The 23,897-nt window shown below is 45.6% G+C and overlaps 1 protein-coding gene across 1 annotated transcript in view; it reads right to left on the bottom strand.

Annotated features, from left to right (window-relative positions):
- Nucleotides 1–23,897, bottom strand: part of SLC5A8 (solute carrier family 5 member 8) — a 97,744-nt gene that overhangs the window by 31,817 nt on the left and 42,030 nt on the right. Inside the window, exons 3-4 of the mRNA XM_069229034.1 lie at nt 21,937–21,988; nt 9,800–9,867 (exon numbers count right to left, since the gene is read on the bottom strand). Coding sequence (XP_069085135.1) covers nt 9,800–9,867; nt 21,937–21,988 — 120 coding nt within the window. The remainder of the gene's footprint in view (nt 1–9,799; nt 9,868–21,936; nt 21,989–23,897) is intronic.

Raw genomic sequence — 23,897 nt, 5'->3', positions numbered from 1 at the left:
CCTGAGTACAGTACCTGCTAAACTGAGCCACCACCCAATAACGTCATTATTATTTAATGCAGATGACATTGTCATATTCACTTTCTCAGGCATCGGCTTACAAAGCTTGCTAAATTCACTTCACCAGTACTGCACGGAAAATTCACTATTTGTGAACCTGGAGAAAAGCAAGGTAGTCATCTTTGGAAAGCAAGTTGTTAAGAAAAAGCAATGAGCCTGCTGGGAACGCACAGTGAGCAGAAGTAGCAGCTATAAATATCCTGTTGTCTGGCTGTTGGGTCGATGTTCTCACTGTCTGCCTTTAAGCACCTTGAAAACAAGGGTGGTGTTTCAAATGGGAGTCTTACAAGTCCTATCAACCCGATTGCAAAGTCCAAACTGGGGACCACTGCTCACCATGATCAAAGCCAAGTACCTTTCAGCACTGTCATATGGCTTGGAAATGTTTCCCGGAAAGTTTGGTAACTTCTTGAATGCCGCCCAGAGTGAAGTCTTTTGCCTCATTTTTTTCACTGCCCCATAGCACTTCACTGGCACAAATCAGGGTGAAATTCAGTCTTCTGGACCAAGAACTAGTGCAAGGAGGCACCTTTCTCAAATATGCCTCCTTTTTGAGGCAGGCTAATCCAAACTCACTGAAAGTGCCGGTATGGCAAGAAATAGGCCTGAATGCATCCCCAAATTCAAATTTGTAGTCTGAGAGAATTGGGGTATCAGTTCAACATCTTCATGCAGGACAGCTCTGGCATCAAAGCCTACCACACAAAGCTTTCAAACAAGCATTGAACAAACAAATTAAGCAATTTTCTTTTGCCAATGTCAAAGTTAAGTTTATACAATGTTCACATGCATGGATGGCCATCAAAACTTATAAGGCGTCTGCTGCCCAGTCATACATGGGGTCTTTCTAAACAAGTACCTAAAAATAAAGGTGCTCCACACCACACTGGGCTTGCTCCCTTCACTTGATCATGCTCCAAAATGGATTCAACCCTCAAATTCTAATGGATGCAGGTTTTCCACATTCCCTTGAGAGGGCTTCCGGCACATACTGTGCATATACCCATCTCTCCTTCTGTGGCTTAAAATGTATCTCCAAAACATCTTAAACGTCAAATGCATCAGGTCCTGCTGGCATGCATTTCTGTTCTGCCTAAAGGGTTTGACACCTCAATATATGGCATGTTTTGCAATATACATCTTAATAGCAGGGCGCCTGCTTAAACAGGCTATAATTAGTAAAGAAGGGAGCTCGAATGTGTAGTCATACAACTTCTGCTATATTATACAACTACTATATTTCACATTGAATACCTACATAGGTGACCATTAGGTCCTGAGATAACGTGACTAAATATTTGGGCCACTCACACTGCAGTACTACCAGATGTGTATTTTTCCCCCTAGTCCAGTCCTTCGCAACAACAGGTATTGAAATATCATATTTAGCCGGACTTGGAAAGCCCTTGGCCTTGTAGCTTACTTTTTATTTTGCATATTTGTACTTACTGAATTGCACGTCTTTTCTTTTATAACCTTGTGCAGCAACTGATCGCACTGGTTTTTATTCATCGCGCAATATATAAATTATTATTGTTATTATAGTATTGTTAACAGCCGCTGTGAATGGCTGTATTTACAGGCGTTGGCACATTAAAGCAAGACATAATGGCTTTGCCAAAGCTTGCCTTTGTGGAAGGGCCATTGAATTATGGTTCCTTCATGAGACTGAAACTTGAATTTCTGGTACGCATTGTGTGGGCAGGGAAAGTATGTCAGTAGGAGGGGCTGGCAAATTAAGTTTACACACTAAACAACGAATAGTGCTCTCTCACACTGCTTACACAGCTTCCTTATCCGGAAGGCTTGGTCTGTGAATTTCTGCTGTCTGGACTATTTACAAAAGGAGGCACTAACTGATAGATGCAATCCCGGCCTTGAGTTTGCACTAGCATTGCTGTCTATCCAAAATGAACCCCTTTTGGTGACATATAATAAGGAGGTCATCTGTGGCGAGGCCTTGGAGCTAAAGTAAACAAAGTGACAATTAGTGGATGTGGTTACCATCTTGGAAGTGTGCTGGAAAAGGTTTTGCCTTCGTTAAATTTGAAATATTTCTGGCCTTTAAACTGGCAACGGGTGCTCTAGTCCACACCAAACTGCAAATACAGGAAAATCCTACAAAGAAGTGTCTTTTGGGTAAACTTGTGACAAATCCCTTAATCTCTTTTCACACGTGCATCATTGTTTTTGGTTTAGCAATTTAGCTATAAGCATGCCAGGTTTTGTCGGCCTGCTCTGTAACTTTATCCAAAATAATTAATGCAACCGAGGAATGGGCACCCTTTTGTTCAAGTCACGGCTAAAAAATATCTACATGCGCCCACGACAAATATTTATTCAGATCCCCAAACAACATACATATCTCTGGGATATATGTCCCCTTTGACTGGATGCGTCAGCCCCAATTCTAACTTTTCGGGTCAAACAGTGAGAAGCAGCAACCCTACCGAACGCATCACTCTTACATGTTCAAGTACGAAGTGTAAATCATTAGTAATTCAGTCCAGATCAACAATACATCTGAGTGGTATTCGGAAAAATGGGAGAAATCTGTGACCTCGGACCCCCAGTTATTACCTTGCAGGTAAGTGCAAAAAAGGCTATCAGCGCCCTCTACCACCTTCAAATGGTTTCATCCACCTCACCTTTAGGGCAGGGTGGCAGTGCTGGTGCTCCTCAAGGCCACAGCAGCAGCTCTTTCATCAGATGCTGTTCTCGCTCCCGGTCCTTGCCCACCCATCCCGTGGGAATGTAAGACTAAATGCCACAAAATAGTAGACATGTCACTTTGATTTTTTTTTACATTACTGATGTTGTTGGGGCTTGCATTCCCACTTTGACAAAAGAGGGGAGGAGACAACACAGAAAGAAAGTGAGAGCAGCTTCCACTGACACGGACTGCAACTTTCAGGTGATCTCCAGGCCAGTACCTTGGACTAAGGTCGAGTTGCAGGCCCACCAAGGTAAAGCACTCTGGATGAACAGGGAAGTGGTAGCACCAGCATGCTCTCTTTTCAGCATTGCAGTAGTATCTATAGCCTAGAGTGGGAACATTCTGATTGGCTGGCTAGCTCCGAACATTCTACTCTGAGTGCTAATTAACTTTTTTGCTTTTAAATAGGACTTTGTCAGTCATACAAAAACGTCTCTGAAAAATATTCAACAATCGCAGACACAATTCTCCCTGATATGTTTTAATCAGTACTGTTGTGATGTACTTGACAGACTCTATATGCATCGAATCTTGAGTCATGGCTAATGCCACACAACCTCATTGATACGGTGAGAAAAACAATAAATTTGTGTCGAAACTAGAGACCCCTATTATGTGCTTCTTCCTTGTTTTAAAGGTGCCTTGCAGTGTAGACAAGAAGTAGTTATCCTTAGCATTCCTGCATCTCTTAAATAACCAATAACAGGCATTCCAGAATATTGCTTTGATGATGTCTGGTTGGGTTTTAAGATCTACTGTGACATCACTTACCAGAAGATTCCTTTAATTATAATAGAAGCCAAACTGACAAAAGACACAAAGAACAGACCCGAAACAACAAGCAACCTCCGGAACAGAAACTACAATTGTATAATAGAACAGGTGATCGGAGTCCTGATTACTGTTCATGCTGTTGGTCTTGGGGAAAGCTCCCCAACCACTGAGAAGAGGGCAATTTTCAAGCCCTTATTGTTAATTTGGTACTCTCCAGAGCGGAGGCCTTACGGAAGTGCCATCCCTTGCCCACTAGAGCCAGTAGGTCTTTATTTGTTATGAATTAATGAAGGAGCTCCAAAGCATTATCTTACAGAAGATGACTTGTCGGGAATAGAGCTCTGTACTGCTCTGTTCTCTCGGATGCTGGAGGCTCGGTTTGCACCTTGTCTCCAAAAGACCAAGTCATTGGTGAATGTATTGAGTGAATGTATGTGCCTAACTCTGGACAGCATCTTCTCGTGGGCAAAGAGGAGTGAACCCTTAATTGAGCTAAAACCAAGGCTGTTCCTAGTGCAATGAAGAGGGCCATGCTGAAAAGTGCTGTCTTGTGTATCTGGCCCGAACCCTAGCATGTTTGAAGAACATGTTTGCCGCCTCATTTGTGGTCACATATTCAGTCTCTACAGTGACTCAGGCATTGGTTTAAATATTCCCTCAACCCATTCATCTGAAGTAGGCGAGGGTGCCAAAGTCCTTCTTCCAGCCCGGGGTTTCATCAGTCCTTCCCAGAGGTGACCGTGCTCAGCCTTATTTCAGTGGTACTGGGGTCTCGAGATAGCTTCTGCTTTGAAACGTACGCACTAGGCATGCGCGGGCAATAGAAACAGACAAAAGAGGCAGCAGTATCTGCCTATCTGATGAAATAAGATGAAACTGTGTTCGGCGATCGCTGAGGCCCGAACCTAAAACATCTGATCAGACAAGAAGATGCACAGGTTTCTATCCAGGGGGCTGAGTGCTACCTGTCAGACCCCGACACCTGCCTTCCTTAAATGCAGTGCATACTCAGGCAAACAGGCATCACAATCCTGCCCCATCGCTCCTCATCTCTCTCTGGCAAAAGAAGATGGCGGAAGCAGACCCTCCGGTGGCAGGTGATGGGATCAGTCACTAGACTTCCGAAAGATGTCATACAGTCAGATTACTTACAAAGGGTCTTAACTCAGTCACTTATCTATGGACGGCGGAATCCCCAAGTGTTTGCTGTTTGATTTGTTTTATCGGACATACATACGTGACACTCTTGTTGGTGTAAAAGGTCATTTACTTAGAACAGGATTTAACACAGCATTACTTAAACATTTAACTGTATATCTTCTTTTAAAAGCAGACTTTAACTTTTACAATTCCCTTGCCTTCATTTTCTCCTCAAATATCTCCCTTCAATTTTCCTACCGTATATGCTCCCCTATTCCTCCCATGCCTTCCCTGCCTGTAGCCTACCCCTCCCCGCTCTGATCCTTCACCTCCTTGTTTTTTCCCCTGGAAGGGTGGACAAGCCCACACCTGGCTCTCCACCCTCCCCCATCTCCTGCTACCTCTCTCAACTCACCTGTCCTAAATGACTGTTAACCGCCCCTACCTGCCCCCACTTCCCTGCCTAACTATCCTCTCCTCCCCCTGCCTTCCTAAGTTGGGTGGGTGGGTGGTCACTAAAACAAAACGACCCTCCCTCACTAAGTCGGCGCGGAGAAGAGGCCGACCCCACCCTCCACCCCCCTTATAAACCCTACACTAAACCCCGCCCCAACTTACCTTATAACCAATGAGGCGCCTTGCGCGCCACTTCCTCCGTCCCGAATCCGCCCGCGGAGAGACTAGACTGCGTCTCTCTCTCCGCGGGCCCCTTCATTGGTGAGTTGATCCTCGTGGGACCGAGGCGTACTTTCTGGTTGAAGAAATGTCTGCCTCTGTTTCGCCTTGGCACTTAACAAAGCGCAACAATGCTGCGCAGGAGAGGGGAGGGGCACCTGACCATCTTATCTCCGCTGTGTTTGTGCAAGCGGGTCCTTTCCTAGATTAGGATCCGCAGTCTCCGTAGAAGTAAACAGAGATGTCACCTAAAACTCTCTAGAAGATGTCCAATCCCTCTCAAGATGTGAAACCTGCCATGAGCACGGAATTCCCAGGCCGATTATCTGGAAAGTGTTGACAAATGGTGGTGTTGCCTCCATTAGCTGATATGCCGTCTGTTTACTCCTGCTGGGACACCTGACACTAATCAGCAAATATGCCAGAGGGGTCTAAATCTGACTCAGCATAGACCACCAGATACTGCAGTAAGTCTTTCCTGGACAGCAATACAAATGTCATTGATCTGCAGCTCTGGAGGGAATTGGCTCCCACCTCAACAGAGATAACGCAAATATTTTAATAACCGCTACATTTTTCCAGTCTGAGCCTGACACATGCTTTCTCCAAACTGAGGTATTCAGATTTCTTTTCTCGGAAAACGCTGCACGTGCAAGCTGCAGTAGTTGTCTAAAACTTTGTGGATTCTCATCGGTACATGATGTGCTGTTTCCATAGATAAGAGCCTCTGTTTGTCATCCAACCCATGCCTCGCTCTACGTTTTACTGCATAATCCAGTTATTCCTCATCCGAGGTCAGGAAGGCTGCATTGCTTTGAATACACGAGGGCAATCCTGTCTTCTTTTACATTTGTCTGCTTCTGTCACTGCTCCTGGTGGTGGTATGTGCAACTCACAACAGTTAATTATTTTCTGTCTTCCATTTTAAACTGAATGCCTTCCTACTAACAACAATATCAAATGTTTTTCAGTTCTATGGTTTGGCTTTTTTCCATAGGTATAGTTCATAAAAAACCTTACTCATCCTTTCTAAATTGTTCCAAAATAGGTTTGAGTAGAAAACGTTGCTGGAAGCGTGTCCACTTCCACTTAATTCACATAATAATTGGCATTAAATGTTTCAACACCTCTATCCTGTATTCCACGTTTAAAATGGAGGCTACAGCTTGTTCCTGTTCCTGCTGGTCCACGCTCAGACATTTTCTCTGTCAATATAATTAGGAGGTAACCTTCAGTCTTCAAATCTATGATGATTAATCTATGACGATTGTAGACACCATCTTCGTGAGGGGGATCAAGAGCTTTGTAGTCTCAACTTTATCCGAGTTTATTGGCCAAGATTTTTTTTTTATATATTCGTATGTTGATTGTACTACATTATTTCTTGTTCTACAATTTTACTACAGTGTTCGTGATCTCTAGATATAACAAGGCGCTGGACAGCAGGTCATTTCAGCACATCTTTAAATCAATTAAAGGGACTCGGTCTTGGAAATGAGGCTTGTAATACACTACTTGTATGGCTTGTAACACACTACTTGTAATTCAGAAGGCAGCCTTGCATACACCTTTTCAGAGACCTCAATTTATCCTGTATTAGACAAAAAAGTTCATCCAACTCTGATTAGTTTTTGTATTATGGTAACTACAGTTGTTCTCCAAAAACTAGGACTACCAAAAAAAGGAATGGATTGTAATCCAGTGCTGAACCTAATATTTAAAGGACACCTCCAAAACTGGATCAAAGTACTTTAAGCTGGGCTTCAGACCTGAATACAATAATGCAGACACAACAACCAAGAAATGTACACCGTAGTCCTTCTGGCATCCAGCAATAGTTGGCATAGTCCACAATGGCCTTTTGTGCTGGACATAACATTTATGACTGGGACTTTAAGACTAGACACAATCTCCCTGGCATGGTCTCTAGAGATGCGCATGACTAATGAGAAATGGAGTTTCCAGAAATTACACAAGACTGAAGATCTGGCCCCATTAGTTATGCAAATTCATATTTTCAACTCTTTCTTCTTGAATTTAATCAAATTTCAATGCATGCTGAGGCAGAGGAGGGTGAAATGATTTGCCAGCAAATCTACAGTTTTGATGAAACTCCACAAGCATGTGAGACCACAGACTGAAAAATAGATTCACAAATATCAACTTCCAAAATATCTTCCATACATTAAAAAAAACACTATACAATAACTTTTAAGTGCATGTAAGCCAATTTTCAAGGGCTGCCTCTAAATGTGCTAGCACAGGAATTGGTATAGTACATTAACCCAGTTCTACAATAGGGAAAATTAGTTTTTCTGGCATTAGCAACTTAAAAGAGATCAACATTTTTGTAGGGAGATATTTACTTACTGTATGTATTTTGCCAGTAGATGTTTTTGAGTTTCATTTTTGCAGTTTGTGTTTTCAGTCAATGTTTTCCTGTGCGATCTGATTAGTGGGATTAGAAATCGAGGGTCCTGATTCCATCAGATATAATTAAAAGACTAGACTGTAAATCATCCCATGATAAAAAACATGGTAGCACAATTTTTCTGATCCTGTTTATTACACCTCTCCCTATGTTTCAGAATATTCCTCTTTTCTCCCCATTACGCAGCTACATTGAGAGCACCCCATATGACAGCCACAAATGTGTTCTTGTTTGGTAGATTTTATGGGCTCACCTGCCGAGGATCAGAGGTCTGGTGAGCACAGTGAAGAACCCCGTGGAGAGCAGAGGTGCAGCCTAGTCTCTCCACGGGATCCTTTGTGACGTTGGAAGCATCACAGGGACAGGATTGGTGGAGAGAAGTAAGGGAGAGTGCAGGGTGTGGATATTTATAGTAGTGAGGGGAGGGGTCGGCCTCTGACGTGTTACTGAAGTTTGGACACCCACCCACCCTGCATGGTTTGGGCATTTTGATGCATGAGCTCAGAGCTGGGGGGTTTTGTTCGGGGTAGGTCTGCCAGTTTAGGGCAGGTTGCACAGGACAGGCTGTAGCTGGAGGGGGTGGAGAGTCAGATGCAGGCCTGTCCACCCTTCCATGGGGGAGGGAGAAGCAGGTGAAAGATGACAGTGTGGGGGATGCCCGAATGAGGCGGGGTATGAAAGGAGAGTGTGGAAAGTAGGTGAATGGAAGCTGGCGGCTGGGTGAACGGTGGTAAAGCGGGGAAGGAAAGTGAAAGGTGGGGGATTTCAAAGGGTCAGTGCGGAAAGAAAGCTGGAAAGTTCTGAATGTTAAAATTATTCAAATGTTTGATGTTATTTGCAATCCTGTCCTAATAAATGGCCTTTTACACTATACAGGACTGTTGTGGTGATTGTGTCATCAAGTTTGCAAGACAAGCAGAGCAAGTCGTGTCAAATGAAGTTCATCAGAATATTGTCCAATGGGGGGATTGGAAGAATGGTATGGAATGACTGCTGGGCCTCTTTGTAGGACAAGCCTCTCTGGAATTCTCTCTTTTGCCGTTGAGTTTAAATCTACCAATATCGCATCCTTTACTACTTTCAGGGATTTCTCTGACCCCAAATAGGTGCATTTAGACTTTGCTCCATTGAACCTATGCTGCCACCTCCCAGACTAAGGGGGTGATTCTAACCCCGGCGGTCTTAGACCGCCGGGGCCAGGGTCGGCGGGAGCACCGCCGACAGACCGGCGGTGCCCCGCAGGGCATTCTGACCGCGGCGCTTTGGCCGCGGTCAGTGCAGGAAAACCGGCGGTCTCCCGACGGTTTTCCGCTGCCCCTTGGAATCCTCCAAGGCGGCGCAGCTTGCTGCGCCGCCGAGGGGATTCCGACCCCCCTACCGCCATCCAGTTCCCGGCGGTCCGCCCGCCGGGAACCGGATGGCGGTAGGGGGGGTCGCGGGGCCCCTGGGGGCCCCTGCAGTGCCCATGCCACTGGCATGGGCACTGCAGGGGCCCCCTTAAGAGGGCCCCTAAATGTATTTCACTGTCTGCTGCGCAGACAGTGAAATACGCGACGGGTGCAACTGCACCCGTCGCACAGCTTCCACTCCGCCGGCTCGATTCCGAGCCGGCTTCATCGTGGAAGCCTCTTTCCCGCTGGGCTGGCGGGCGGCCTGAAGGCGGCCGCCCGCCAGCCCAGCGGGAATGTCAGAATTACCGCTGCGGTCTTTCGACCGCGGAACGGTAACCTGACGGCGGGACTTTGGCGGGCGGCCTCCGCCGCCCGCCAAGGTCAGGATGAGGGCCTAAATGTCTAGCTTTTTAAGTCACTCCTAGTGTTTTGTGCTTCAACTCGTGTTTTTGAAACCCCGTGGCAGAGCTTTGTGTTACACTGAGGATATCAAAGCGACCTTGTCTGTTTAGCAAATAAACTGCTGCCGAGTGACTAATAGCAGATAATATAAGAAACATCTGTTAGAACCCATCACCTTCACACAATTTTAAATGTGAGCCATAAACATACCAAGGTACAGTAGAAAGTGCACACTACTCCAGTTGCGACCACAGCACCCCACAAGTCAAATCCTGTCACTGTAAAAGATAGGAAAAGACAATGTTAAGCATTTTGGCCAGATAAATACAGTACTTTTTAGATGCTTGGTGGCACAGAGATGCAGTTCTGTACCATTGCAAAGAACATCCAGCTCAATGACACTCCTTTTATCATCCATGAAAGGCAGAGTCTAGACCAACGGTACTCAAAGTACGGCCCGCGGGCCGCCAGCGGCCCCACGGACCTAGCTTGGCGGCCCGCGAGACGCACACCAAACACCATATCATAATGGCAGCAGTATGTAAACATAGAAGAGGGCCGCGGGAGCATGCTCCCGCGGCCCTCCTCTATGTTTACATACGGCGGCCATTGTTTATGCCGTTGCCCTGACGATCCTGGAAGCCAAAGCCCCATAAAAGTCAGCGCTTGCAGCTAACTTTTATGGGGCTTTGGTCGTCTGCTTCCTGTCACCGGCTCCACGTCTGCTGCCCGCCTGCCTGCCTGCTGTTCCACATTTGTGGCATCTTTACAGTGCTTTGAGTCAGGTAAGGCTCTTTGGTTATTTATTTATTTGTTTTTAATGTAGTGTGTGTTACTGGGGTAGGCGTGAGAGCAGATTGCGCTGTGTGTGTGCGCTGTGTGTGTTACTGGGGTAGGGGTGAGAGCAGATGGCGCTGTGTGTGTGCGTGCTGTGTGTGTTACTGGGGTAGGGGTGAGAGCGGATGGCGCTGTGTGTGTGCGCTGTGTGTGTGTGTTACTGGGGTGGGGTGAGAGCAGATGGCGCTGTGTGCAGATGGCGCAGTGTGTGTTACTGGGGTAGGGGTGAGAGCAGATGGCGCTGTGTGTGTTACTGGGGTAGGGGTGGGAGCAGATGGCGCTGTGTGCAGATGGCGCAGTGTGTGTTACTGGGGTAGGGGTGAGAGCAGATGGCGCTGTGTGTGTTACTGGGGTAGGGGTGAGAGCAGATGGCGCTGTATGTGTGCGCTGTGTGTGTGTGTTACTGGGGTAGGGGTGAGAGCAGATGGCGCTGTGTGTGTGCGCGCTGTGTGTGTTACTGGGGTAGGGGTGAGAGCAGATGGCGAGGTGTGCAGATGGCGCAGTGTGTGTTACTGGGGTAGGGGTGAGAGCAGATGGCGCTGTATGCAGATGGCGCTGTGTGTGTTACTGGGGTAGGGGTGAGAGCAGATGGCGCTGTATGTGTGCGCGCTGTGTGTGTTACTGGGGTAGGGGCATTGTTTTGAAAAAGGGGGTGGGGTGGTTGTTCCCCCTCTAAGCCCCGCCCCCTCTAAGCCCCGCCCCCCGCCGTCACTTCAGTGCGGCCCTCGGCCGCAAACCATACTGCAATTTTGGCCCCCGAGAAAAAGTTTGTGAGTACCCATGGTCTAGACTGTCAGGATTTCTTCTGGTCCATACAAATTACTAGATCTCTGCAGTAGGCTCCCAAGTCTAGCCAGCTATGTTAGACACTGAGAAGTATGGCAGGGATTTACAAAACACATATGACGGACTAGGCAGTCATGGTACCACCATCGGTAATAATGGCTAATTAAAGTTGATGGGTACATACCACACTCTGCACAGTGGGGAAAAAAAGCACACATCAGTACAATCAACTCCACTGACTTACCAATAGAGAAAAATTTAATCTGGTTGTAATTGATTTACTGCCAGCAACCCAGGGGCGGCTTCTTCACAATGGTGAAGGAGCATCGCCCCCTGGCTAAGACAGGAGCTGAAAGATATAACAATATTTATTTATCGTTTTATCTTTCAGCTGCTGGCTCAGCTAGCAGTGCAGGTAGGGGCGGGGCTGGGCCACACGAGGTGGGAGGCAGGATGAGGAGATAGTGCACATAAGTGAGCCTTTGTGTTTGACCAGCCATCTTAGGCTGGCCAAACACACATGTGCACTTAGGTTTCTCCAGCCTGGATGTGTTTAACAGCCTGGCTGGAGAAACTGCACAGACCCCAAGCGGCTCAAGCCAATCCCTTAACTGGCAGCGTCAACAACATGAACAAAAAATTAAAGGTGCCTACTTGGCCGGTTGAGTTGTCAGGATGCATTTGTTTACTGCACCAATGTAAGACATTGAAATATTTTTTTGTACATAAGCAATGAAGATCACCAGAGTGGCTCCTATGATTTGTCAGAGAGCATGAAGAAGAAAGGCAACTCTAGGATAACACACTGATGGAGTTACCTTGCCGTACATGCGCTCATGGACGTCAGTTCACCAAAATGACATGTGTAGGCAGAAGTGACATCACCTGCCCTTTGACCGCCACTTTCACACTCACCCACATACTTACGCATACACACAAATTTACACTTACATACACTCTCTCACATAAACACATTCACCCGCAAGAACGCACACATCATACATTTAAAAAAATTTTTTACTTACTTCAGCTGCCATGGAAAGGGCATATATTCTAGGTAATAGTGAATAATACATATTTACTCGCTGTTAGTGTAATAAAAAATTGACAGAAAACAAAGACAGTGGAGCCCCAACTGACATACATAAGGGCGAGGTGCCACTGTGTTTCTGCCACTGGTCGCAAAGACAGTGCCAGGTGTCACAGAGGGCCGGCCTGCAAGCCTCTGACGACGGCTAAATAACGTCCATGCATTCGCTGAGGAAATCATGATGGAGGAGCCATCTCTGTTCAGGGCCGTCCCTCTGGAATGCTTATCTGCTGCAACTGAGGCAAGTACCTGGCTGAAGCAAGTTCGCAGATATCTGTGATTCTGCAAGAACCAACATCTTGATTCACAACAAATATTTAGATTTCTAGCTTATGTCACAAACGTGAGCAGAAGAAAAATGTGCGGTGACATGGCCACAACAAACACACATTTTTTGATGTAACCCCTACAGGAGAAACAGGAAAATGTCTCTTTTACGCATTAGCTATTCTTGAGACCACACCATTCCCGAGCATGATGGAGGTGGTGTTCAGTGAGCTGAACAAGAAAAAAACCGGGCCCGGCGCAATAAGACCTCATTGTCCAGTTGTATTGAAGGGGTAACAATGTGTTGTATTTATTTTGTTTTTTTACTATACTTTCTAGACATGCCACCTGGAAATAAATCAAGCATAGTTGAGAAGGAACATAATATAAAATAGCAACATACATTGCGAGCCCACTCACAAAGGCATTGTGGAGCAGTCAAAGTAGTAATAATGTAGTACTCTTTTAGAGATAAAGGTAATACAAGTAGAAAAGGCAGTACTCTAGTTGCACTTTTACTAATAGCGAGTTGGGCATTTCTGGCACATATCATGGAAGGGTACATAGAAGGGTGCTGCTGCAGAACTATTCCCCCATACTCATAAATGATAAGCACTACTGACTGAGGACAGATTTCAACCTTTTCTGAATGTCACCCAAACCAGTAAGGTGGCGATTAATTCCTGTGTGCACGCCCCAGTCCTTGCGGAGCATAACTCTATTCACTGAAAGGCAACGGAAGTGCACGCACTTCACACTGTGACCCCTGTAGATCACCAGTCTTCAAAAATTATACTGAGATTTTGTGTTAAGTAATAATTCATATCTTTATGTTCGAAGAACAAAAAGACAGATATGTGGACGGCTAAGATGAACAATAATGCCTGTTATTTACTCGGAGAATGACTTGTGGATTCGACTTGCAATCGTGAGCTCACAATGAGGGGCAGGTACCAGGGCAGAGGAGGAGGGATGATATGAGTGCGCTCCCGTGTGTATACAGCGAGAGGATGCCGCCTCCTTTAGCCTGCTTCCAAGAGAGGACACGCAGTGTCCCGTTTACTGTCAGGTCAGCAGTAGAATCGCTTTGCTTACACCATCACAGGTGCTGCTGTGTATTCACTTTATGCCATCATGTGCACTTTGAGTGTAGCCTCACTGGGTATTTTTATGTCCCCCATAGCATTCACTTCATCTCGGAAAAGGACCCCGGAGTGGGACTCCTCTAGGGCACTTGACTGTCTACAGAGGGGGGTTCCTGCTCTTCAGCCTCTGACTGTTGCACTCTGACCTCAAAGAGTGACAATGGCTCTACCAATGGCTGAGGGAACTGATTTGGTACCGGTCTAGGTGCAAAGATTCCGGGGGGGAGGGAGTGATTGGGGTATGAATCCCCCCAAACTACATTCTTGGCTTGTTAAGCAGGTCTGGGTATGCTAGGTGGGGTCTGAGATGTCTATGTTGGTTGTTCTCCTAATCTAATGCAAACAGGCCTTTCATATTTTAAAATGGACTTTCATCTTCAGAGAGAAGAGAAGAGGTTTTAACTTGTTTATTTTTGTAATCATGAAATTAAAGCTATAAACTGACTGATTTAGAAGGAAAGTAGTAAATCTGCACCCCCAGAAGTACTCCTAAGTATGGAGATTTACTACTTTTTGGAATTCACAAACATTGGCAGTAGTAGACTAGGAAAGCCGCACAAATCACAAGATTCCAGGCATACTACTAGGAATGTCTAGTGACTGACTATTTGGTCATGTAACATTTTTGGATGTTACTATTACTAGAATGCAGATTGTATATATATAGTACATTTTCTCATTGGGGAAGGTCGCTTTGTAGGTGGGCTTTTTTCATCCATTGGGGAAAATACTTTACTCCCTGAAGAAACCCCTTCACCCCACAAAATTGTGGGGTGTGTGTAGCCTGACTGAAAATGGCATTTGGTGCATATTGCTCAGGCTCTGGGCCCTTACTAGCCATCTGTAGCCATCCACAGCACCAGGACCGAGCCCCTCATCCAAGTAGTCATAGGCTAACTACCCGGGCTCTCCTCTTGCTCTGCGAGGACTGTGGTAGGCTCCTGCAGCTCCTGTTCTCCCATGCCCACAGTGCGGCCTCACTGCAGACAGGACGGCGACTGCAGCACCTTTATGCCTCTGGGGCCTACTTGGACTTGGTATTGCAATGCCACCAGCCCTACTTGAAATTTGTTGACCGCATCATCCGCAAAGTCGTGGGCTGTTGCCACATCCATGGTTTGTTGCTGGCCAGAGGCACCCAGAGGCAGGACTCCTCTGCTGGCTGATTAGATGCCTGCCGGGTACGCCACATAGTGGCATGTGGTCTGGGGCATAGTGCCCGGGCCTGGGCCCACGAGTCCCAGGAAGACTCCAAAGCTACAGAGGATCCCACTGTGATGTTTATTGGAACCTTGGACTCGTCCGACCTAGGAGATAAGGAGTACTTGAGAGTGGGTTGCCCCTGGCCCCCTCCTGCCAAGTTTTTGCTTCCTCTGCCCCAGGTGGGATCCCTGTGGAGACTGATTGTCCTGCACCTCGTGCCCCTCCTTCATTGCCCTGCCCAGTGGTCATTGTGACTATTGGGGGTGCCTTTGGTTGGGGTGGATTTCTGGGACCCCCAGCCACCGCCCCACTTGCTAGCCCACAGAGATGCTTGCTTCCTGAGTGAATGCCAATGGACAATTTCTGACTTCTGGAACCACATGCTTATCTCTTGTCACAGAGTCTAGGGCACATCAGCGTTACTACCAGCGAACTGGGGCCCCGAGGGGTGAGTGCCAGCAGGATTCCTCTCTGACTCTGGTGCTAGAACCTCTCCTTCCAGCAACATGCATCGGGGTCGGACCTCATGAATACATGATCTGTTGACTTTGGCTCTGGTACTTTACCACTCCTCTGGTCAGTGCTACTTGCTCTGCTTACTGCACTTACTGAGGGGCAGGGAGTGGATTCTGACTACTTCAGTGAAGTCTGCATTGGCAATTCTCCCGAACCATTCTTGAACTCTACCACTTCAGTGGTAGAGACTCTCTCTGGTTACTCACCTGGTGATCCTCCAACTTGCAATCAGGGCTCTTTCCTGGCATCCTACTGGTGCCCTGTAATCCCACATGGCAAATCCATTAAAGACGTATTAGGTGCCTTTTTAAAGGACATCCCCGTTACCCAGTGCTTAATTTGTGTTGGCAGTTTCCGGTGCTGGGCACCCGCACTTATTTTTGAGGAGCGTCACTTATTTTTCTGCCTCAGGCATTTACTGTGAGCAAAAGAGAAATATGGGAAAGATGGAGGAAGAGAAAAACAAAAAAGCGTCGCAAGAGGAGAAAGCAGATAGCTGCAAGAGTGAGCTGAAGGGGCAGAAAGTGGCTGTAAATAGATTAAAGAGGCCCGGGATGGCTTCAGGATTACCCTGCCTCAGTATTCCGTGTTCACACATTTAATTGCAGCAGCCGCGTGTTTCAGAGGAGAGCTTTGGGCACCAGCACCTTTTTATTTCCAAATTAAGCACTGCCGCCACGCATGGATCCCTCTGTAGCCACTTCAGTGTCGACCCCCAGCCTGTGATGCTTGCATCCACCTCTCAAGCTTATATGGACAGTTTCCTCCAGGAGCTCTGCAACTACATAGACTCTCTTAAGATGGAATTTAAGTCCTATATCCACAATTTCAAATGGGACGTTGATGGGCTTTGCTAGTGAGTGAATGACCTGGAAAATACACTTGACTCTCATATGGATATTTTGATATGGGTGCACTTCTTTATCGAAAAGGAGGCAATCCTACACACATCTTGGAAGAAGAGAGACTTGGTGTTCAAGGGTCACAATGTCCAAATATTTCAAGATCTTGCACCCATCACCCAACAATGTCACAGGAATTTCATACCTGTTCCCAGCAAACATCAGGGCCTTAACGTCCGCTATCAGTGGAGACACCCCTTCACCATTATCTTCATGTATGAGGGCAAACACCTATCATGCGATCACTGAAAGTGGCCCAGATTCTTTTAAATTTAAAACCAACCTCGAGAGAGGGCTGCCCCTCCCTACCTTCCTCTCCCACTCGCAAAACTTTGCGACCCACATGAACCATGGTGGCATCTAAGAGTGCCTCTAACCGCAACAAGGAGTTCATATCCAGTGAAACCAAAAAATACTTTATTGAACCACTCTGCAATCTTTAGAGATCCACATCCCCTACTTCTGGCTCGGTCTATACCAGATAGCCTTTTAATCAACCTTCCCCCCCCTATTGGCAAAAAATGGTGAAAACTTGGTCCCTATCAATGGATTGCCTCCCACACCCTAAACGCCCCTTTACTCGGCTGCTCCCTCACCACCAACTGAAGGCCACATACAAGTGGTCTCCCTGATACCTCCTACATTATGGTGCACATTGGATCAAATGTCCTATATCATTGTGTCTGCATATTCCCCACTTGTCCATGTACATCTTCAAATGGCTGCTCATCCTGGCTCCTGCCACCTGTAGGGTCTGTAAGGAACTCCCTTGCCCCACTGTCCCCCTCTCTATGCCACACTCTTTGATGTGCATCCTCACGCATTGACTAGCACGAGTTGTGCTAGGCTGTTCCTTCCACCCGATTGGACATCACACTCTGCACTGGCATCTGGCCTCTGCTTGAATGCCTGCTTCCCTCCTTCTACCGCTTGGAGGTCTTGACCTCCTAGACTCCCATGTACATCCCTTTACACCTATTGTGTTGAGACCACACAGAGTCTCCCACCATGGCCACCGCCCCAGGAGTTCAGTTGCTTACCTCTAACATGCAGGCCTCAATGTCCCAAAGAAAAGGATGCAGACATGGCTTTACCTTCACTTACAGGACCCCAATCAAATTTTTTTGCAAGAAACTCATCTTCTGCGACAGGATGTCGCCTGCATGTCACATCCCAAAAACCCAGAGAGGATGCAGTAAGGTAAGTAAGGTTGAGGTAGGGTTGGTGGGTATTTTTTTAGTGGTGGGGAAGGATTTAGGGCTTAGGGTGGGTAGGGGGGTTGGGTTAGTTTACTTATTGGGGGGAAGGTTTTAGGGCTCAGGGCTGGTAGGGTTTGTCAGGGTAGTTTAGTTTTTAGGGGTAGGGGTGTCAGGGTAGTTTTTTTTAGGGCTCAGGGCGGGTAGGGGGTTGGGGTAGTTAGTTTTTAGGGGCAGGGTGGGGGATGCAGATAGATTTTTTTGGGGCTTAGGGTGGTTGGGGGTTCAGGGTAGTTTACTTATTGGGGGAAAGTTTTAGGGCTCAGGGTGGGTGGAGGGTGTTGGGGTAGTTTAGTTTATAGGGGTAGGGTTGGGGGGCTGGGGTAGTTATTTTTTTTAGGGTGGGTGGGGCAGTCGGGGTAGTTTGGTTTTTAGGGGCAGTGTAGGTGGGTAGGGCAATTTTTTTTTTTAGGGCTTAGGGCGGGAGGGGGTACTTTAGCTATTAGGGGTAGGTGGAGGGTTTGAGGGCTCAGGGGACAGGATTGGGGTAGTTGTGAGGGCTGGGACAGGGTTTTAGGGCTCTGGCTGGGGGATTGGGGTAGTTGTTAAGGTTGGGGAAGGGTTTTAGGGTTCAGGGGTGGGGATAAGGGGAAGTTTGCAGGGCTGTGGACAGTTTTAGGGCTCAGGGTGGGGGACTGGGGTAGGGGTATTTTTAAGTAGGGGGCAAGGTTTTAGGCATTAGGAGGGGAGTCGGGGTAGTTGCAGGGGTAGGGTGTGATCTGTATTAGGGCTCAGGGCTGGGGCGTTTAGGGCCCGGAGCGGGGGGACAGTATTAACGGCTGGGGTGGCGTGTTAGGGCCAAGGGTGGGGGGGGGGGGGAGTTACCTCACATCTTCCTTTCCCATACACGCTTTTACAACATAATTTGTTGTAAAGGCATGCATGGTAAAGACACGGCCGTTCTTAAGACTGCGTTGTTCTGGCATGCGTGTATAAGGCATTTGTGCTTCCATCATACAATCGCTCTAAGGTCGTACAGACTGTCCGTGATGAGAATAGCTGTTTCCTGAAATTAACAGTGCAATGTGGCGCATGATCCCTCACCCTTCTAAACATACATGCCCCTAACCAAGCACAAGATGTATACCTCAGGAATCTCTGAAAGGATCAATTGACACATGAGGAGATGACATGGTCGTCTGGATGGACTTAAACCTGGTTTGGAATCCTGAACTTGACCATAGTACTACCTCCTTTCAGTGATCTGGAGCAATGTCCACGGTCCTTAAACGTGACCTCACCGACCTGAGTTTGTAGACGCCTGGCACTATAGACACCCAGGCGCCCAGGATTATTCCTTTTACTCCCATGTCCACCAGTCCTACTCTCCTATAGATAATTTTTTTCTCATCCATTCCTTATTACGGGACCTTGACTCAGCACTCGTTTCTGACATATCTCTTTCTGACCATGCACACTTAAAATTGGCTTAGGTTAGAACGGGGTGACAGCCCAGTCTTACCTGTATCCTGACCCCTTCTGTTAGTGTTTTTCCTCCCCCAACCGGATGCGAGAAAGAAGATGGCGGACGCAATTTTTCTCTGAGGTTGTGGCCAGTTAATCAGGGCCTTGTTTTTCCCCCAGATCCGCTGATCCTCTGCGAGTGGAACCGCGAAGGGTGCACAACCCCAGATATCTATATTTCTTTTTCCTTTAATAACTCCAAAACTACTAAATGGATTTACACCAATGAACATGAACAGCTCTTCCTGGAGCAAGAATTACCTTGCTGCCAAATTTTGTATAATTCGGTCCACTGGTTCAGGCTGTAGTCTAGTGCTATGGGAAATTGCATGGGGAAAATATGTTTTGGAAACCCCCCCCCCGTTTTTCTCTGCCCATGCTTGACAAATCACCCTGAAACTTTCCCCAGAGCAGCTAAAGTGCCTAGCATACTAGTTTCTAATATTTTGTGAAGATACGTCAAACGGCATCAAAGTTATAGACAAAACAAAAAATGCCTATGGAAACTAGATCCTAATTTTAACTATCTACAGGCTATCACCAGTAGGTTTACATATATATATATATATATATATATATATATATATATATTTGTATATATATATTTATTTTATATTTGGAATAATAAGGATCTAATGATATATACTCTGTGTCAAGCTTTAAACATATGCCTCCAGGTCTCACCCAGCATTCTGCAGTTGGTCCAGTAACCAAAGAGCCATAACATCAGATTTAACTAATTTTAGGCCCCTTCAACTGAGAGGCGTTAAAAAGCAACACAAACCTGTGCTGGGAGACTTGTCTACAAATACGGGCCGAGAATGTTAATAATGGATGCATACACATTTTTGGTTAAAAATCTGCAAAGTGTGATATTGTGCAATAGGGACGTGATTTTGCTGGAGAATGCAGGGATGAGAATGCTTCATTCCTTAAACCCCTTCGAAACACGAGCACGATCCTTTGCCAATAATAACAGGATGCTACCCGACTGTGAAGTCCTGAGTTGTACAAATAACTCATCACAGCAACATAAAGATAGTGTAACCTGCTAAGTATCCAGGTGCATACCGTGCAAGAACTGCAGAGGAGGCTCACTCTATATGCTGGTCTTTAATATATTTTCTTCTACTCTTAAAGATGCCTAAACACGGTTACAGTCAGGTGATCACAATTTCACCTTATGACCTGTGGTAAGAGCCAGACACTTGTTGGAGCTGGCTACCATTGTCTATTGCTGGTTTTCGTGGATGGCTAGGGATATCTGACGCTTTTAGTTGGTTTCTCGTGTTTGCTACTTGCTCGTGGACTCTTGTCCCAGTTATAAGTGCAGTGCTTAATTTGAGCCGATGGTCTTCGGGTGCTTGACACCAGCACTGAGTTGTCAGCACCAGCTCCATTAGTAGTCCTCCACACAGTGGCCTTCACTGTCTAATTCGAGATGAGCACAACAACTGTGTTTAGTGTGTCATTATACATTAAAACGTAGTAAATACCTGTTGCTCACACCTTTATTTTAACTTTGGGTGGACTGGAATAGTCTGAATTCTCACACTGATAGTATACAATGGTCAGTAGTTGTGTTAGCACTGTCGTTGGTAGCTCTGGCAGGGGTAATGGCTGATGCAGGCTGTCATGGCCTGCTGAGAAGGGCACTGGCACTTACTGTTTTTTTTTTTTTTTACAAATTAAGCACTGTATCAGTGATATCTACAGCTTCACGACAGGTGGATCCCAAGGACGATTGAAAAGTTGCAGCTCACATCAGATTTGTACCAAGACAGTTTCGGTTATTTGTGTAGCACATCACAGCTTTTAGGCAGTATTGCTTCCTACGCTTACAAAAAATCTTCTTGAAGTGCAAATTATTCATATTTGGGAATGATAAGGGAACAAAGAGAAAACAACCTGGGTTTTCTTGTAACATTTTCCCGCTTAAAAATTGTGCGGGCACAGTAATGCTGCTTCGACACCCCTTCACTGGCACTCACTCCTGGATGCGTGCAAATCTTGATTCAGACGCAAACTCCTATTGTGCACAGTTAGTATTCCAAATGTTGCAATACTTCCACACCCCTGCGATTTTTCCCAAATAGTTTCCTCGAGGTAATTCCTGGCACAAATTGACTGGCCAACATTCGAAGTTTGTGCCCCTCGGAAAATGGAAACACTTGGCATTGCCATGCCATTCGACATTCCGATGTCCATAAATTGTAATGGTGCGGTAACTGTACACTAAGGGGGTTATTCTAACTTTGGAGGAGGTGTTAATCTGTCCCAAAAGTGACGGAAAAGTGACGGATTTACCACCAGCCGTATTACGAGTCCATTATATCCTATGGAACTCGTAATACGGCTGGTGGTATATCCGTCACTTTACCGTCACTTTTGGGACGGATTAACACTCCTCCAAAGTTAGAATAACCCCCAAAGTAAACACCGCACCCACCGACGTTGGTGTCTACGGGGCGAGCAGTTTCCGCCCAGCATTGTGCACGAAGAGCAAGCTGTGTCAGCTACGGAAGCTGTGGTGCAGGTTTACATCTTAACTTTCCCGCTTAACCAAAAATGATTTGATATTAAACACATTACGCGGTTTAATCTGCCAACCCCGGGAGTGCTTACAAACGGACTAAACACCAGTTTAGCGTTATGTCATACAATGGTTATTTTTTTTGTTGCCGATGTTAACTAACAAGCAGTTGAGGTTTTGCAAGAAATGTAACTTTCAACATGGACCCAGTGAAAGGGGGTTGTCGATTAAAGGGTTCTCTCAAAGTGCTAAGCTTTCTAAGGGACAAAAATGTAACACTGTGTTATGACTTGGCTACATTTATTGAAAAGAATAACAGGCAAAGTCCTTGTCTCTCTCAGTTTTTACCTTGGTTCAGGGCCAGAGCAGGAGCGTAGATTACAATTCCTGTATACAAGATCTGGAAAAAAGAAATACAGGGATATACAAAAAATGACACATTACTAAATTATACTAAAATCTACAAATGACACAACATTCAAATCATCATAGAAACTACAAAGGACAGTGGTTTGAGCCTCAGGAAGAGGAAGCCCTATTTGCTGATTGCTCAGGTTTAAGCATTTTAGGCAGGTATTCGACCGCCCAGATACTATTCCAACAATGTGGACTGGAGATGGTTATATTGAAAGCCTCAATAGATCAATGATCAGTAAACCATTTATGGTGACTGAAAACCTGGGAAGAGGACCTCTCAGGTGAGTGATGCCTGGATGTGTGTTTCTAAGTGCCTAATCGCTGATGCCAGGGGAGTCGTGTGTAGCGGTTTGTGCATTGCGCGAGCTGCTGCACAGTGCTGTGCTTTAGTGGCGAGTACCCCTAATGGTGCAGAAGACTCTGCTGAAGCATTTCAGGCATACTCTAAATCAGGTCAATGAACCTTTTTTCCTAGCATAAGGGGTATAAAGGTCAGACATTGAAACCCAAACAACAATTTAGGACTACAGTACGACCCATTTGGCCATACAAGGTAAACTCCATTTGGGAATATAGTTAAAGGGTTTATTACATGCTCAGGCTCAGATTAATGTAAACATTTCTCAAGACAAAGCTATAAAGATACAGAATCATCATGGGTTGACCAAGGTGTTGGAGAAAGTTTAGATGAACTAACATCAAAAGGACTAAACACTCAATTATAGTGATACAAAATCTTAACAGAATTATTTGATGCTCGATGAACAAGCGTTGTCCACTTCTTTTAAGCAAGAAGGCAATTTAATAATCTTCTAAGTTACCGAGCTAGGACAAAGGGAAAATCCTACAAATTGGCAAGTTTCATGTTTGCATGTGCTGGGCTAAAACACCTGATGACAAAATGTAAAAAAGGAAAAGGGTGAAAATAATTTGGAGAAAGAACATCTGGGGTAAAAGGTCACTAACCAAGGTTGGCAAAAAGTAAGTAAAAAGGGAAGGTGTCAGCATTTCAGAAGCTCAGTCAAGAGTCTTCTTCTTTTGTCAGGGAAAAATTCTAAGTTTTGGCAAAGCATTGTAATGCAGGTAAGGGAAGAGATGTCTATAATCAAAGTCCAAGTGAATTTGGAAAAGAATGCAGCTGATCCAAATGGGGAACGGTATATTAAAGCCCACAATGATTGACGATTCGTCCATCAGCAGTGACATAAGTCGGAGGACTTTACTGTCCAATCAAAGTCATCATGCGACATGGAACTGCAACATAGGCACATATTCCCAAGTCCATCATGAAAAAGGCACCCATCTTATCTCATCTGTATGAGTTAAAACAATTGTATATAGTCCATTTCCACAGTTCCTCAATGTACTGGGTTCAATATTACTTTCTCTGGCTCACTATGGGTAAAACAACAGGACATCTATTTCCAAGTTAACATTCTATGGGGACGAAGTCTGAAAGAAATATGACATTAGCAAGAATGACTAAACATTTTTCTGCACAGTTTGAAAACAGTGCTCTGCAGGCCTTATTCAGGCTAACTAAAGTGAATTAAATGGCACATTCAACTATGTCAAGTAAGGCACATATAACATTTCCAATGATTAAGTCATCATTAATAAGCTTTGTCAGTGTTCATGTTACAATTAATTCTAAAAAGAAATAACTCTGTCAATCAATGCATTCGGTATAACGCAGAACTGTATTTCCGACCTTTGAATGTAACATTTAAAGCTTTTCTTTTTAGAAATGTGTTATCGTTTTAGTGAAAACTATTAATTAACATCATTAGAAATCACATGGAATCAAATTACTAAACTATACGCGAAGTTTTGAGGCTATACCACATCACTTTCCATCTCTATTCTACAGAAAATAAAACTCAATATAGGTT

The sequence above is a fragment of the Pleurodeles waltl genome, chromosome 4_1 (assembly GCF_031143425.1).
Source record: "Pleurodeles waltl isolate 20211129_DDA chromosome 4_1, aPleWal1.hap1.20221129, whole genome shotgun sequence".
Classification (NCBI taxonomy): Eukaryota; Metazoa; Chordata; class Amphibia; order Caudata; family Salamandridae; genus Pleurodeles; species Pleurodeles waltl.
The sequence above is the reverse complement of the archived record's forward strand: the minus strand, read 5'-3'. Positions and strand labels throughout refer to the sequence as shown.